General features: G+C 40.7%; 2 protein-coding genes across 4 annotated transcripts; both read right to left on the bottom strand.

Moving 5' to 3' along the window:
• Positions 1-313: 313 nt before the first annotated feature.
• On the bottom strand, positions 314-9,226 carry LOC145437142 (ciliary microtubule inner protein 2B-like). Its single transcript, XM_080314310.1, has 7 exons — positions 7,732-9,226; positions 7,571-7,670; positions 6,730-6,929; positions 6,444-6,668; positions 2,691-2,821; positions 2,477-2,621; positions 314-544 (listed from the first exon to the last, which is right to left on the bottom strand). The coding sequence occupies exons 2-7, from the start codon at positions 7,660-7,662 to the stop codon at positions 459-461; spliced, it is 879 nt and encodes a 292-aa protein (XP_080170436.1). The 5' UTR covers positions 7,663-7,670; positions 7,732-9,226; the 3' UTR covers positions 314-458.
• A 138-nt stretch (positions 9,227-9,364) lies between these two features.
• On the bottom strand, positions 9,365-16,724 carry LOC145437141 (uncharacterized). Of its 3 annotated transcripts, none has more exons than XM_080314309.1 (4): positions 16,698-16,724; positions 15,931-16,594; positions 14,915-15,011; positions 9,365-9,703 (listed from the first exon to the last, which is right to left on the bottom strand). In XM_080314309.1, the coding sequence occupies exons 1-4, from the start codon at positions 16,710-16,712 to the stop codon at positions 9,397-9,399; spliced, it is 1,083 nt and encodes a 360-aa protein (XP_080170435.1). In that variant the 5' UTR covers positions 16,713-16,724; the 3' UTR covers positions 9,365-9,396. The 3 variants fall into 3 exon arrangements, with proteins under 3 accessions (XP_080170435.1, XP_080170433.1, XP_080170434.1); XM_080314307.1 differs by having other exon boundaries at positions 15,784-16,594; XM_080314308.1 differs by having other exon boundaries at positions 14,915-15,007; positions 15,780-16,594.
• Between the last annotated feature and the right edge of the window lie 4 nt (positions 16,725-16,728).

Raw genomic sequence — 16,728 nt, forward strand, 5'->3', positions numbered from 1 at the left:
GTCTGAATATATTGCTCAGCTGGATACTGACCAATAGAGATGTATATATTGCAGTATATGCAATACTTCCACAGTTTATTGCGAGGTTCAGATATTTGTATTACAAATGAAAACCTCGCATGGAGCCCTATTCCAGACGATCCAAATTGGTATGCCTACTTGATAAACCACCTGCTACCAAACATCACTAAGAGACGTAGACTCGCGCCGCGTAAGCTCCATGGGAAAACATTCACCGATAGCAACAGGAAAGCAATGCATGTACCAGCCGCCACGCTAATCAGCACTTGGCGATTGTGTCAATTCCAGCCTATTGTCGTACGTGAGAAAATATATTTGTCGTGCATTTAATGAACGCTACTTTGTGTTAAATTGTCGCGACGCGCGTATAGTAATTGCGATAGATTCGTTAATCCATTCCATCAGAATTGGCACAGGACATCGAAAGTCTTCTCGTTTCACTCTTTCCGATGCCTGCGCTTCGCGCACACCGTCGTCTGCCTGGTCATCTCGCCGTAGGTTTGGCCGCAAACGAATCGACGATCTGAATGTTGAGAGACGATTCAAAATGGGAACTTGTTCATGTGATATATTTCCCCAGAAGTTCATCAACTGGCCCGACCGCTATTAAGGACAAGAGTATGGTAGTTGTTGTTTACTCCAGCTGTCCTGTCCGCGTCAGCTGTCCTGCCGGTCTGCTAAATTTATTATAATTTTATATCTCAATTGCAAAATACAAGAGTTTGGAGGCCTGTCCGTTAATTACAGAAATGAAACATCAAATCTTAAATTGATATAGAAATTAGGAATGTATTTGACCTGCCTTGAGCGGCTCCACGTCAAATTGGACTTTATGACTAAAATTGTACAATATGGCCGCATCTACATCTACTATGTTCTCAATGCTGAATTATTTCCACGATTTTACGTCAAGAATGTAGAAAAGACCATGGAATATAGTTTCGGAACACCCATTGGCGAATATTTTAATTTTACAAGCTGTCGCTTTGTTCAAACTATTTCAAGTGTACTTACTTCATCATTTTCAATCCTACCGTTTTTACGCCCGTACTAGAAGTAATTCTATATCCTACCGTATCATGCGCTACCTTTAGGCTTATTTGTAGAGTTTTATACATCATTACAATTGTTCGGTACTATCTTCGGATGCTGTGATCACCTCTGGTTATAAGTATAGAGGCACTATGGTGTCGGTCTGTTTTATATTGGTGTTCGTCACTTATAACGTATTAATCATATTAATTGAGTGATAAGCAGTATATTAGATCTCTTCCAAACAAGAATTTCACATCGGGGCCATATAGTAAGCGAGACTTCGGTTATATTTGCTAGGATCATAAATTTATCTACGACGGAACAAATACAAGCTGATGAAATGTGGGGAACTGTCCGTAAGGGGTATTCAAAAGTGACTTTTTTCTCAAATTGTACTGGCTACTTGATAAAATTGTTAGGTTACTTATTTAAGCCTACACGCAAAATTTGGTTCAATTCCAGTGAGTAGCCGCATTGCTACAGAAGAAAGTTTCTATTTATTAGGCCTATGTGAAAATAAATTACAAAATATTTCTGTTCGCCCCATGAAAGTGTTATGGTTGTCTGTAGAAACGATGTTCACCAAACTTGGCTCAATGCCAACCGCATTAGAAGCGGAATCATTGCCGTCGAAAAATTTGGATTTGAATAAAATATAGTATTTACGAGGGGCACACTTATGATAAATAATTAAAGAGTTGGCCACTGTAAATACTATTTTATTGATAATCCAAATTTTTCGACGGCAATAACTCCGCTTCCACTGGTTGGAATTGAACCAAATTTGGTGAACATCGTTTCTATAGACAACCATAACACTTTCATGGGGTGAACAGAAATATTTATTTATTTATTTTCACATAATAAATAGAAACTTTCTTCTGCTGAAGCAATGCGGCTACACGCTGGAATTGAACCAAATTTGGTGTGTGGTCTTAAATTAGGTAACCTAACAAATTTATCAAGTAGCCAGTACCATTTGAGAAAAAGTTATTTTTGAACACCCCTACTGTCCGTACTATCTTTTCGCTAAACAAGCCCGAAACAACCAGGGAATTCTATTGACTTATTTGGGCTCAAAATTGAGCCTATAAATCTTGGTTAACAACGATATTAATTCGTGTGAAAACTCGTATTTGTGAGTAATCGCAAATAATACCGGAACGTGACATTATAGATATTGAAGTAAAACGGTACACCCTACCTCTCGAGTGTGTGTCCAACGTAAGAATATTGACATTCTTGATTTGATATATTGGCTTCACTAAATATTATTCAAGACAATCACGCGAGATCGCGCCTACATCTCACTTTCAAGAGGTTGCTAATAACTGAAGTGGTGAATTTCGCAAAGCAAACAATCCGATATGATATGTTCAGTAGGATTAAGTTGGATATCGTTATCGTGTCGCGCACTTACGCGGTACAAATCCTGTGTAACTAGGCTTCAAACCATCCGCGTTATACGGTGATCCTTTGTTAAGCACCCATTGCGGTAAATCCTCGTGTTTTGAATTAGGGTCGACTGGTTGAGCGGCCGTTTTTTGCCAGTCTTCCTGGTCGGCCTGCGTGTGCATAAAGACTCGGGATAGGTATGACAACTGCAGTGTTAAATAAACAAGTCAAGGCCGTACCATGAACGCGTGCAATCCGTCTTCGTTTGCGGTCGTTCGCCTCTTGCCCAAAGAAATGTTGGTGGCCTTGATTCTGGGGACGTAGCCGGTCCAGCCGAGTTTAGGAGGCTCTAAGAATGATTTCCGCGGCTCTGAATATAATCAGTAGTGAGCGTTAGTAGCTATACTCAAACAGATGTAGATGTTACGCAGTAAATTTATACTCAATTACAAGTAGGAGTATCCATGTCCAAGACATTTCAAAACTAGTTCAAGTGGAATTAGAAAGATGACATGTTTCACAAGTACAGAAAATATGTAATTTCATAAAGTAGATTTGGTTGAGCGGCCGCCTGGTTTTTGTTGTGAATCGAAGGTGGCTACTTTCAAACTTGCAATATGTATTTTCGACAAAAAACGATAAATGACACTACAGATACGTACAATCTTCAATTATATATTTAGTTACATACCGGTGTACACGGGCTATTTCACCTGTTTTTATGATTACTTCCCTCGTCAAAGCGATGCAAACTTATACCAAAACTATTTTCCACTTTTCAAAATATATTCAAATCGTAAAAGGTATGTAGTTTTACTTTACATAACTGTCCTGGTAAATTGAAAGTAGTCTAAAACAGGGTTGGCAAACCTGCGGCTGTAGAAGGAAAGTAGTGCGATCGTGACACGTAATTCAATTAGAATGTGTAGGCCGCCGGCGACATGAAAATGGAATTTACGAATTGAATCCCAAATTGAGAGATTTTAATGAGTCTTGAAATTTTCTTCGCGCCAGCGGCGATTCAATGCGACTTCATATTTCGATTTTAATACAGTACCGCCCTTGGCAATCTGAGCCCCACAGTATACAGTTGCGAACAGCGGAGGAAAATGATACCAACTTGGAATCGTGTCACGACAGAAATTTGTTTCTGGTACGTTTGAGAGATTCCAATATATAGCCACTATACCGACAATCCTAATGGGAGCAACGTTCCCTCAAATTTTTGACGAGTCCGCGCACACTTACCAACTCACTGCGCAGTGCGCAGACCCTTCGACAACAGTGCGTATAACGACTAAAAAAAAGGTCATCACTTCCGATTTTTTGTGCGCAACTTAGATTTTCTGTGCGCAGAGACCGTGTCATCACTGAGCATAAGAGTATGCAGCAAAGTGACTAATAACAATTGACCCACCCGAAGATGCATCATCATTAAAATCTTGCCCTACATTTTCGAAAACACTCCCTCCATCAACTTCGGCAAATCTGATCACATGGGCTATTTGATAGTAATATGCGAAACTACTAATATTAATGACGAAATTCATTCGTGAATCTGAAGAAATTTTCGCGTTCTGCGCTACCATAACCGATCCCGCAGTAACTATTCCTAACATGATCAGTGACCATTACATAGCGATTTCGGTGCATGTATAGTGAGACGATATGAAAAAGTAGATTAGTCCGGAGTTCACCAGAAATGGACACTGTAGGGATGTTCAAAAATAACCTATTTTTTTCGGATTCCAGCCATTCACTGATTAAACTGGTTACCCTAAAAACGTTGCACACCAACTTTGGTTCAATTCTAAAAAGTATAAGCCGCCGCAGAGCCAATTAAAATTTTTAATTTATTAGGAGAAATTAAAAAAAAATCAAATTTTTCCGTCAACCCCATGAAGTTGTTGAGTTGTCTTCAAAGTCGATGCAAAACAAATCTGACTCAATTCCAACTAGTAGAAGCGGAGTTATTTGAGTTTTTCGTTGATAATTCTCGGATTATCCATGGACACTAGACCAGGGGTTCTCAGCCCTTACTTGGCCGTGCCCATTTTCCGGTTTGAAAATGTGCTGTGGCCCACCTCTAATCTTAAAGTCATAATCCTGTTCAATGCGTGGCAATCGACGGCGCCGATATGCCTATTTCTCCAAAATATGCGCATATTTCTTTTAATTTACTGATGAAATTAAAATATAAACATCTCGAGGCATGAAGTCGCGCAAAGCGCGACGAAATTTTTCACGTTGAGTGAATATCTTCCAACAAACGACCAACAAAATAATCTTGGGCCCCTTCTGGCTTCCCCAATTTGGGGTTTGGGTGCGGCAGTTACGGCTCTGGTACATCATACGAGTATTTTATGATCATTCGCTTCGCGAAACACAATGATCGAATTCCCGCATACACTGTGTGATTGGGATTTTAGTTTCAGTATGGAAGGGAATAGTATAATCATTCTAGTCCAGCTTCAAACAATTCATTGGTGAATGGGGTACTACAGGGGAGTGGAGAAAGATGTTCTTAATATGCATGCTGTACAATGTACATTGTATGTCACGCGCTGAACCAACTGAAGTTGCGATGTCGGAATATTCAATCCAGTGATACTATCAATTCGTGCGACTCTTACATTATGTACATTGTTTAAAATGTCATCAAACTCCAAATATTATTGCGCTCCGCTGAATCCTCAATTCATTACTACTCGTTGCGGTGGTGCAGTATACCTCCACCAGAAGTAGCTAATAATTTGCAATTATGGCCATTCTCAACTTACAATAATACGACCTGCTGAAGTACAGTAAATCTATACATCAATTACACTTCATTCCGAGTTTATTGCACACCCCTTTCAACGGCATACGACATTATGACCCTGCCGGAATACTTGATTACTTCAGCATTACCTTCCAGGTATTATTTTATACGCGAAATTATTTTAGTTGCTGTTAGCCATAGGTAGTCATAGTCAGTGTAAAAGGCCGCCGTTTCTGCCTCCCATTTTCGACTTGAAATTCAGACTCCATACGCATATCTACGTCTAATCAGAGTGGGGTGAAAAGATTTATGTCTCCTACGTATAATCAACTAATATGAATTTATTGTTTAGTGATTAACACTACAAATATTGCTAAACTAACATTATTTTTAAAATTTTCCAAATAGCTCTGTGGCCCACCTCAAATGCTCTTGTGGCCCACCAGTGGGCCATGGCCCACCCTTTGAGAACCCCTGCACTAGACAATTTAACGTGGGTATTTGGAGTCCAGTTAGTTCATTACGACTATGCACTGGAATGCAGCCGTCGGCTACATAAGTAATCAAAATGCGGCCGTGAAAAGCAAAAAGGTTGGCCACCCCGTGCCTAAAACATATCTCCTTGAGTAGGTGGCACAAGAATGCAAAACCTATACTTGAATACTAGGAAAACGTAGAAGTGTTTGGTTACAAATAGGGCTGGGCAAAATCGATTACCTGAGTGATTCGATTCTGAATCACGTATTACGATTCGAGTTGAGTCGAATATTCGAGTATCACTCTATATGACGTCACAACAGAATGCACTATGTCAAAGTTCAAATATGTACCTTTCATGCCACCTCAAAGAACAAGATGCCTGTTATCCGTCACATTAAAGATACTTTGATATTTTTTCGACCATACCGATTTCATTGGACTTCTTGAAAATGACTTCGGAAATGTGTTATTTCCAGTAACGTCCGTAGCTTTGCACTATGTCTCGTATGGTGCGACACGGCCAATCTAGGTTTCGAGGCTTCCACAGTGGAAAATAGTATCAAAACCATAATTCTCGCTAGTGAATTAACTTTCAGTTGTGAGAAGCGTACAATTTCAGTACTCGAAAATATCGTCTTTTACTACTCGACTCGAATCATTGTGCCAAGCCCTAGTTACAAACCACATCTTAGTATAAGTCAAGCATATAGTTTTAGTTAGAAGGACAGACTGCGATACAATTATTAATTACCATTAATGGATACCGCACTCCTTGTGGCATTGTAATCTTTGATTTTCGCTAATACTTCCTCCGTGCTCGCGATGGGGGCCAGTCTCGGTGAGTGTTGCACCTGTGTCTGAAGCGTGTCGATTTTTTTGCTAGCCTCTTCGGTTTCATTCAGAAATGACGCAATGCAGCGGTTGCAATCGTCGTTGTAATTCTCGCCGAAATTATACCGTCGGTGCGGAACGTAGCCTCAAATGGAAGGGCAGCAGATAGGTTTAGGTGGAAAATGAAACCTCACCTCAAAACATACCGGTATAACCCGGCACGAGTCTTTGCGTGTATCTATGCATGCCATCTATGCTTTCTCGTTGCTGCGGTAAATCAGGCTTTGACTTCGGCGGAATCGGTGGGAGGGGTTTGCGTACGATTTGTGTTTTCGCTAGTTCGGCGCTATTTTGAGCGTAAGTACCTCCGAGCTGGTATTTATATTGCGGCAAATATCCGGTGTACCTTTTGAATATACATAGTACACAAACTAATTTAGTAGTAGTATTATTATTAACTACTTTGATAGCTATATGATTACGCGGCAGATATGCATAGTAGATGAGAGAATGTTGGCTGTTGAATGTTATAAGATCTCTTGCCTCTCACACTTCGGGTGTTGGGCATCGTGACGTTATATGCTATTTCTACGCCAAGTATATCTGCGGTGTCACTTCATTGTTGGAATGTTTGCGCCCCATCCAAAATTTCATTCTGACTACGCCCCTGAAAACCCCCCTCGGCATTTGAGAGTGCATATAACGCTGGTTCGAATATTGCGGCTACCGTTACCCTGCCACGAATAATGGTATTTTAGCGATGGTTACAACGATTGAACGAACCATCACTGCAGAGTACAGACAAATCCGGCATTTATCACATCATCGAAACGACATATTATTGTAAAGTGCGAGTGCCCAGTTTCATGTCGTTTTTGCTAGAACATAGCTGTACGTTGGTAGCGGGCGGTTACGCAGTTGACGCAAAGACTCTCTCTCTCTCTCTCTCTCTCTCATGGTGTCACTGTATAATATATATATATACAGTGTATATGGTCAAATATTATCGACGAGTAATGTACAATTGTACATATCTTCCTGACTTACCCAGGCATATGCTGATCATCTTTTAAGCTTGAAAAGTTTCTTCTGTGTTCTATCCCCCAAAATGGCCAGGAGCTGGACTCCACTGCAGCCATATTTTCGACTGTTATCACATACACAAGATATGCTACTTGATGCAGCTCTGCAAAAGTGAGATGGTGTACCTCAATAACACCTTTTGGAATGACCCAACTCAATCTCTCTGAATATCGCGTAGCGGACGCCTTTCTGTGGTATCTCCAGTGTCGTATTCCGCCTAGGCGGTATTATAAACATGTTAACGTCTTGTCACGACTCCGACAAAAGGTTGTCCATTATCATTGGGTAAATGATAACTATCGCTGAGCATAAATAAGCACAATTCGGAAGTGGTCGATGGTGTTATTTATCACCGAGAGTCACGGGTCGCCGATAAAGGGATATGTATTTTAAAATATTTAGAAAGTGCGACACGTGAATAGCCTCTCGACAGGCTAATCTGTAAATCAACAATAGTATTTTGGTAAGCAATCGGTAACTATTAGTACAGGTTATCTAAGCCTTTACGAAATAGTACCTTTCACTTTACAAGTTTACAAGCCCTACAGCGGCACAGCGTTTTCTTATCCAACAAGTTAAGGCAAACATCAATGAAGTAGTAAGTAAGCATACCGTGTCCTGCGCGAATTCGAAAGAGTATATCACGTCTGACAATCAACCCGCAATACTTTTACAAATGTTCTCAGGGCTCGCGACAAAGCCTATATATCGCTCTTTGGCTAGCCTAAACCTATAACTACACATTACACAAGTATGCCAGCCGAACGGCGACGAAGAGATCTCGTACGTGAATTGACAGAAGAATAGCTGGCAACATGAAGTAAAAGTTAAATTGCCAGGCTAGAATCAATGATGACACACAATTATAGCGACTCTTCTATTCTCACACCGCATATGGCTATGCTCCCTTATCTTGTGCTTTTACCAAAGCATAGCTTTGTAAGGTATGGGGGAACTACAAAATTAATTCGGTCATGCAATGTCATACCACATTTCGATTACATATTATACCATAGCCTGCTATACCCTGATCCCATATAATGATTAGTTAACCTTGGCCGTAAACCGGCATCAAATGACCCTCGCTATTAAAACGCGCACATTAGCTCATTCTTTGCTCAACTGGGCAGGGATGAGGCCATTAATATAAAATATCGTAATCGTCCTTTTAGCACGAGCTTTAACAATAGGGGTTCGCAGTATCGATTTCAAATGTGCTGTTCAACAGATATACGATAGCCTTTGTAGATGTAAGCCGCTATACGAGGTCATTTCAGTGAATTATAGGTTGAATAAATAGAACGTGTGAAATTCGCCGCTGAAGTCCGCATGATATACTTTGTTTTACTCCCTTGTTGACGTTTACTTTCAGATGTCCCGCCGGTTTTCTTGTCGGGGCTATACAACATACATTTGATGGGTACAGGGTACACACGCCATATATAATTATATATATTTGTGCCGTAGAGCAGTGGTTCCTAATCATCTTAGTTTTGTTCAGCGCCAATTTAGAGAAACTTCATGGTCTTACGCCCCCATATTTCAAGTTCGAATTCCGATCGAGGTCCTGCCGTAGGCCTTTACGTGTCGCATCTAAGCTATCTAAATACCGTATATGAAGTATCTTGCCCAACCTCTAATGCACCCTTAGACCTTTAACAATGTGTATGTCATGTCGCTCATGCCGTATCTAGACTGTTCCAATCACTGATTCAACTTCTGCATATAGTGATGGTGATCTCCGCGGGACACGCCGAAAGCAGTTTTCCGATTTTAATTGATCACGATTTTCATATCGGGAAACCTGATGAGTCATAATACTGATTTGAAGAAACAATATCAAGTCCTAATTTTCTTGTAATGTAGTAAACTATTATCAAGACGGCCGTTAGACGGATGCCGGTGTCGAAACTCCTGCCGAAGGCTTTCAGAGTGGTCGCGAAATCCCGCTTCTCCCATAGACAACACAAAAGCGAAGGTGATTTTCGCCTTGACCGTCTGCGTGTTGGTCTGCATCCGTGTCGATTCTTTTTGTTTTCGATTATTCCCCGACTCCACTCTTTTAGCATCCGGGCGAGGAGGCTGATCGTAGATTCACTGCATTGGATGATGAAAACTTGCATAATCGGATGAGCCGAAAGAACCACAAAGAGTACATATAGGCTAATAAGCTCGAGCAATGGTGGACTGTTGGTAACGTGTTTCCGGAGATGTTTAACATAAGATGTAAGAGTAAATTTTAAATCCAAATCTCAACTATGGCTTTTCATTTCTTGAATTTTGTTAAGTAGAAAGTAGTTCTGGATATGCTTGCATAGCAACGTTCTTCATTGCTACAAAATTTCGAACTGCAACTACTTCTAGCACTGTCGTAACCATATGTAGTACTATGTCACGGAGATAAACATTTTAAACTTTGAATTTTAATGTGATAGTGGGGGTTATATCCAATATCCATAGATAACAGCCGGCTTGTTCCGTACCAGACTACTTTTCAAAGTCACGTGGGTGCATTTCATACTTCTTATTGCCCTTTACAGGGCTGCGGAATTGGTAAATATTACCACCGACTTTGACTCCAGATATTTTCGATATATCGACTCCAAGTCCGAATTAGACTCCCAAGTCTTTATACGCACCGATACCGACTATTTTCCTCACAGAACTTCGAGTACGACTCCAACTCCGACTCCAACTGTACCACAAATTTACTTCGAAAATTATTTGCCACAGTGATGGTTTAATGACTTTCATATAACCATTAAACATTTGTAAACATATTATTTATTCACGATGGCGTGCAAAATTGTTTTATTGTGGCACCTGCAGCTCGAAATAGTCACTGTACATTGTACAATTAACGTGGAACTATTTATTTCGAAATATCCTTCCTTTTTTCATATGTTATAAATCAGTGGTTCTCAAGCGGCGGTCCGCGAAGCATTTTCAGGGGGTACGCGAAACCTTCAAATTTAAAAATTGATGATAAACTAATTTGTATTTTTTTAATTAGAGAAATCATGAAGTAGTTTCGCTTTATAACTGCTATAAATTCAGGACTCACATAAACAGAATGGCCGTCTGAGATTAAATATTCTAATGTGCAAACTCACTTTAATTGCCAAATTGCCAGTGCCTACTGGTACAAACATATCGCTGTTTTGTTGTTGTTTTTTTGAAACAATGGTTTGCAGAAATTCATTTTCTCCTGGGATATATACATAACCGCTATTCCAGAATAACTTCAAGATGAGCTGATAGAAACATATGACAACGCTGAGCGTTATATGTTCATTAAAATATTTTGGTGCCTATTCTTGTGGAAATGGATTTTCGGCACTTGTTCATATCAAATTGTCGGAGCGGATTTTCGAGACACGACCGCGTATTTCAGGAAATGCAGCTACATAATTCGCTTTGAAATAATAAAAGTCTTCCCAATTCCTACGTAAATGATATGATGTTATTTTCAAGAAAGGACATTTTGTTGCTTTTTATCACTGGCCTACAGTTAATATTTGCACAAGACAGATGACGGTTGCACGATAATTGAGTGAAATTTGAATCAAAACATGGAGGGTCCGCATGGTCCGTGACGGTCCAGGGGGGGTCCGCGATAACAAAAAGGTATAGAGCCACTGTTATCAGTTTTTTTTTTACATAGACAAGCCACGGATATTCTAATATGTATGAATAATTCAAACACGATCTATATCTCATCCTGACAATTAGAAGGCGGATAAAAATAATAGAGGTGTAGCTCTTGAGTATGAATCACCAACTAATGCAGAGATGTACAATTTTTATCATTATACACTATACTCAGTGGTGGCTTTTGGGGTGGGCGAGGTGGGCGGCCGCCCGGGCCCCCCCTGGTCGAAGGGGCCCCCCCTATTTGGATTTTGCGCTTTTTTCAAGGAGACTGACGAATAAACATGGAAATCGGTGCACCAAGCAAAAATATGATTCCGTACAGATGTGTCAATCATCATCAAATCACTGCATTTGTTAGAAAAGTCCCATATCCCGATAATCATCACGTCTCTGCATGCGGTAGAATCACTTGGTTTTGATGTAGTCTATCCTTGCACACATGCAAAATAGGCATGGCCGAATCCAACACCTGGGCAAACCGTTGCGGTGGTGAAAGATAGATAATAATAACCGTTGCGGAAGGGGGGTCTGGGGGGCGGAGCCCCCCAGAAGTTACGGATAGATACTTATAGGGGGGCCCCCCCGGTAAGTCTCGCCCAGGGCCCCCCCGTTCGTAGGGCCACCACTGACTATACTGATGACAAGCACACACTCTCTCACTACTAATAAACGGTGGTCAGAAAAGAAAATTAAGGAGTAGCCAAATAGCATATGTCTACAACTCTACATGCACTTAGTCAAGTATTCATTTTCATGGACTATAGGACTACGTGATTGCAATCTTTCTTAAAGATTTGTTCAATACCAACATAGCTGAGCTACATACTAGAAATATATTTGCTTTTTTCAAATGGGAAGCAGCGTTTGGTTATATTTGCTTCAATTTTACAAGTGATGTTGTCACTTACAAAACCAAACTATTTATTTACATCTTCACAGTATCATGACATAATTTCAAAAATTGCACCAATTTGTGATTGCATCAGCAATTTTTCGTTGGTCACGAATAGGGTTGCATTTATAACAAATGGCCATTTAAAATGCTGTTTTTAAGTTGTATAATTATGCTTTAAAAAAACATGTTATATGAGCCTACGGACGATTACCATCGGATATCGCCGACCTATACGATATGGGATGGTTGGAACCAATGTTCCCTCTAAGCTGCGCACGTGCGCAAATGCGCAGTGCTGAAACGGTCTCTGCGCACAGAAAATCTACGCTGCGCACAAAAAATCAGAAATGATGTTTTTTTTATAGTTGTTGCGCCCTGTTGTCCAATGGACCACGCAGGCGCGCATATTCGTGAAAATTAGGCTGTAACATTGCCAAGGCCAAATAGTGTTATCGCTGAAGTCTGAAACCGAGGTACAAGTGCGCCCCGCAAAGGTAAATATTGCGCTCAGGGAAGAAATTATAGTTCACAATCACCTGCGCCTCACGGAAGTTATTTTTTTATTATGACCTCGTACGCGTGAGCGATACTAATATCATTTCAATAGCGCATTATTTTCTGGGAATGGCGAAATAACATGGTTTAACAAAGGTATAAATAACAATGGGCTAGCTCGAAGTTAATCTGCGAGAAACTAACGAATGATAGTCTTCCTCGCGTGGCATGAACATTGCGTAAGATTTACTCAGGACCGTAACTTTCACATCCCAAACCCCCCAATTGGAGGGGCCGGGCTCGAAGGGGGTCCAAAATTATTTCGAGAATTAACATAAATCATGGTGTATTTTTTAAAATTTTTCAGGGATTTTTTTTCGCGCTACGCGCGTTTTATTCTTGTAAGATATCTGATTATTGGGTACCCTTTCCCAACAAAAATTAGGCATGATTTATAGAAATGGGCACTTGGGCGTCGGCCATTACCGTACCATGACGCGCCAAGACACATGAAGTTAAAGGCTATGTAACATGCGAATCCCAGAAGTGTGCCAGAACGATAAGCAGCGAGATAACCTTGGGCGAAAAAGACTGCCCCGGCGCTGACCGAAAACTGCGATATATACAAATATATGTGTAATTGTCCATGTCCATGGGCGCCGAAATGGCTGGCGCCGAATGTTCCTGTCCTGGCGATCCGAGTCCCGCAACAAGACAAATGCCATATCGAGGGAACATTATTTTCCAGTTAAGAAATAGTACGTTTTGGCGATTTCAATATCTTTTGACATAGCAGATAGGGGGTCATGAAATAGCATTATGTAACGAAGTCATTATATCAACGGGTACGCCCGAAGATATTTCATTATCATTTAGAGGGCCTATCTATTCCAACACACCTCACTGGATCAGCTATACCGGTAAATCTGATTATGTGAGCAGGGAGAGGATAAAAATTGTTAGCGATATATATGCAATTCCCGATCATATTGGCCGATGCAATCATGAATTAGAGAAATTTTTTCGCGCTTCGCGCGTTCGACGCTGCTACTAAATGGGCACCCAATGTACATGATAAGTACCGGAAGAAGCCAAGAGCCGTATGGGGGTCTGGGGGGCGAAGTCCCCCAGTAGTTAGTTTTATCACCTCATTGGAGGGTGGTTGCGCACTGTTGTCCGAGGGCCTGCGCAGTGAATTGGCGTGTTTGCGCAGACTCTTGAAAAATTAGAGGGAACATTGGTTGGAACCCTCAAAATAGTCGGTTCATCAGCTATAGTAAGTAGATATTTCGTCAAGGGAGCTATATTTACCCTCAATGTCAATCCACCATGACGCCACAATTGAATGTTCGTGACATCATGGCTTAAAAACAATAAAAAACATAAAAACATGTTTAAACAATGGGCCTTGTTTTGAACTTGTTTGTTTTAAATTGATTTTTGTTTTAAATTTAACCCTAGTCAAAAAGATGCATCTTGCAATGTTTTTCCTCTATGCAACTGCATTGCAATTGGAAATAATGTCTGACTTCATCAACATCGTTATAATAACAGTGATTGTTGGTAAATACAAATCCTATTTTATGTAATTAGTAATTTTAAGAGACATTTGAAAGTCGGGGTCGGAGTCGGGATCATTTTCACAAACTCCGTACCCGACTCCATTCAGTATTTTTCCACGACTCCGATACCAAAGAGTGCTAAATATTTTTGAGACTCCGAATCCATTAAGGAAAAAATTAGCGAAACTCCGACTCCGACTCCACAACCCGGCTTCTAATACACAGATGCGCTCAGTATAGGCCTAAGGAAGTTCTCCTACTTATTCGGAGTACTGAAGTAGGTGTTGCCTACACTTGCACTACATGCTCACTACTTACTGTTTCAGACTACTCCCACTTCTTGACCAATCGTTAAGGCAAACATTTTACATTTCGAATTTAAGGAGTGGAAAGTAGTTTTGGGAAAATTTGAATCACATTTATGTCCATAGACTTTCATATCACCGTACATTCAAAGCACCCGCGTTATATGTGTTCGTTGCTTACTCTCGAATCACGTTTATCATAACATCAATGTCGTAATTATGATCATTATGACTTTTGTCAAAAAATCAATGGCTGATACACAGTGTTTCTTTAGTTTTTTTCGTTTACAAGCATGCGTGTTGCGTATATTGATTTATGGTAAGACTCCATATTTTATCGATATTTTGGTCATGATTTGGTAGCAATGGAAAAATACGTATTTAGCCGCATGATCACCTGGCTACTTGCGGTACCGGTGGGCGAAGATTACAATTATCGTCGGACGAAGGCGCGGTCTCGCTCTGATTTCGATTCTTCTGAACATTTCCTCTCTCTGTGATCATAAATAATAGCATCGTTTTGTTCTAATAAATTAATATCTATCACAATTGAAGTATCCTATTAGGGGATAATTCGAGTTGGTCAGTAACGAAGTATTTCTACGAGTACTCAAGTAGGCTTTGCCTACTTGCACCTATTAAATCCTTACACCACTACGTCAACTGTTTTTTAACCAAAACTACTTACTTTTTCCAATTTGAATTTTAAAAATGTAGAAAGTACTTAAAGTATGACTTTTATGAGTGAAGTTGTCATAAAAGGGGACGATCGTATCACTGCATCACGGAAACTAAATATGATTTGTTGATTGCGCCTATTTGTACTGCGATTAGTCGTTTTGCGTTAGTCGGGAAGATACATCAAGCAATTTCAATAGTAGCCATCTCCGAGTAACTCCAAAAAACATGTGACTTCTCGACCAAATTTACCTTTGGAAACTACCTACACGACTACTATTCTGACCCTTCATTTGCTACTCCCACTTAGAGTTAGTTTTGACATTACTTTGAAATCGCTACTTCCAATCGCATTTGAGGAAAAATTTACTTGAGTTGCCAGGCTGACTACTTTGACCACCTCTGGATTAATCCCGAGACCCACTGTAAATCATTATTGACGGGGTCTTTCGAGAGTAATGTCCCAAATCCTCCCGAAAACTTGAGGCCTATAATTTCACAGGAACCTATCATAGCGACGGCCTCGAAAAAAAAATCAATTAGGTCGAAGGGAGTCTGGAATCAGTTACCAAATAGCAATCGACTTGCTTATTATATCTTTCCATTCCACTTTTCGTTTCATCGATTTGTCATCCGTTGGCTGACGGACGGCGTGAGGCTGACTCGCAATTTTAATCGGTTGCGACCTTTTTGACGTCAGCGAGCGTGACAGAGAATCTCTGCCAGGGTTCCTACTTTTAGAGCGATCCTGCCCAATTTCCGAAATTGCATCACGTTTCGACTTTTGTCTCGACCCAACGTGTTGCTTTGAATCGTAATCGCCGCGACACATAGCTGACCGTCCACCAGGACGTTCTCCTGGCCTTCGGTAATGTCCAATTAGTCTTTCTTTGGTCGAAAACACTGCCGCGCAACATGACGCAACGTCAAGACGCGTCGCGCTTGATTTCAATTCTCTTAGAGTCGCCAAGCATTCCAAACTAGACGATGATTTACTGAGGCTAGTCTTGGAACCGCGTAGCGACCAGTACTGCGGCGGACTCTTGAGAGGATGTGGCGGCGCTTTGCATGAGCGCATGCTCGCGCGTTTTTTGAGGCAACTGGCCAGCAATTTAACATTTTCTGAATCGGAAGTGGTGTCCGAATATTTAGCTGCGTTGAATCTACAGTTCGGCGACCCGTCTATTAAACGTTCAGTCAATTTCAGGCTCGTTTCTGACGTGAATGTACTCAACGGAGTCCACTTTTTCGCCTCTGCTTCACTAGACGATGATTTTTCTTCTTCAGACAGGTACCTTTTTTTGGCGTTCCTCGCGCCTTTGCCTTTGTTCTTGGACTTGAAGCTGTTATCTTTCTTTAGGCGCGAGATCACATTGGTGCGCGGCAATAATCTCGACCTCTAGATAATAAAATAATTGAGTCCTAGGGAGAAACTTGGTATGTACTGGTTACGATAAGGTAGCCTGCTTCTAATTGAAAGGCGTCAAGGGTTTTGAGCTTACCAGTTTTTTCCACATGTTTTTCCATCTCAAT

This window comes from Botryllus schlosseri, chromosome 4 (genome assembly GCF_051294905.1).
Source record: "Botryllus schlosseri isolate E-star chromosome 4, Bs_hap1, whole genome shotgun sequence".
NCBI classification, from domain to species: Eukaryota; Metazoa; Chordata; class Ascidiacea; order Stolidobranchia; family Styelidae; genus Botryllus; species Botryllus schlosseri.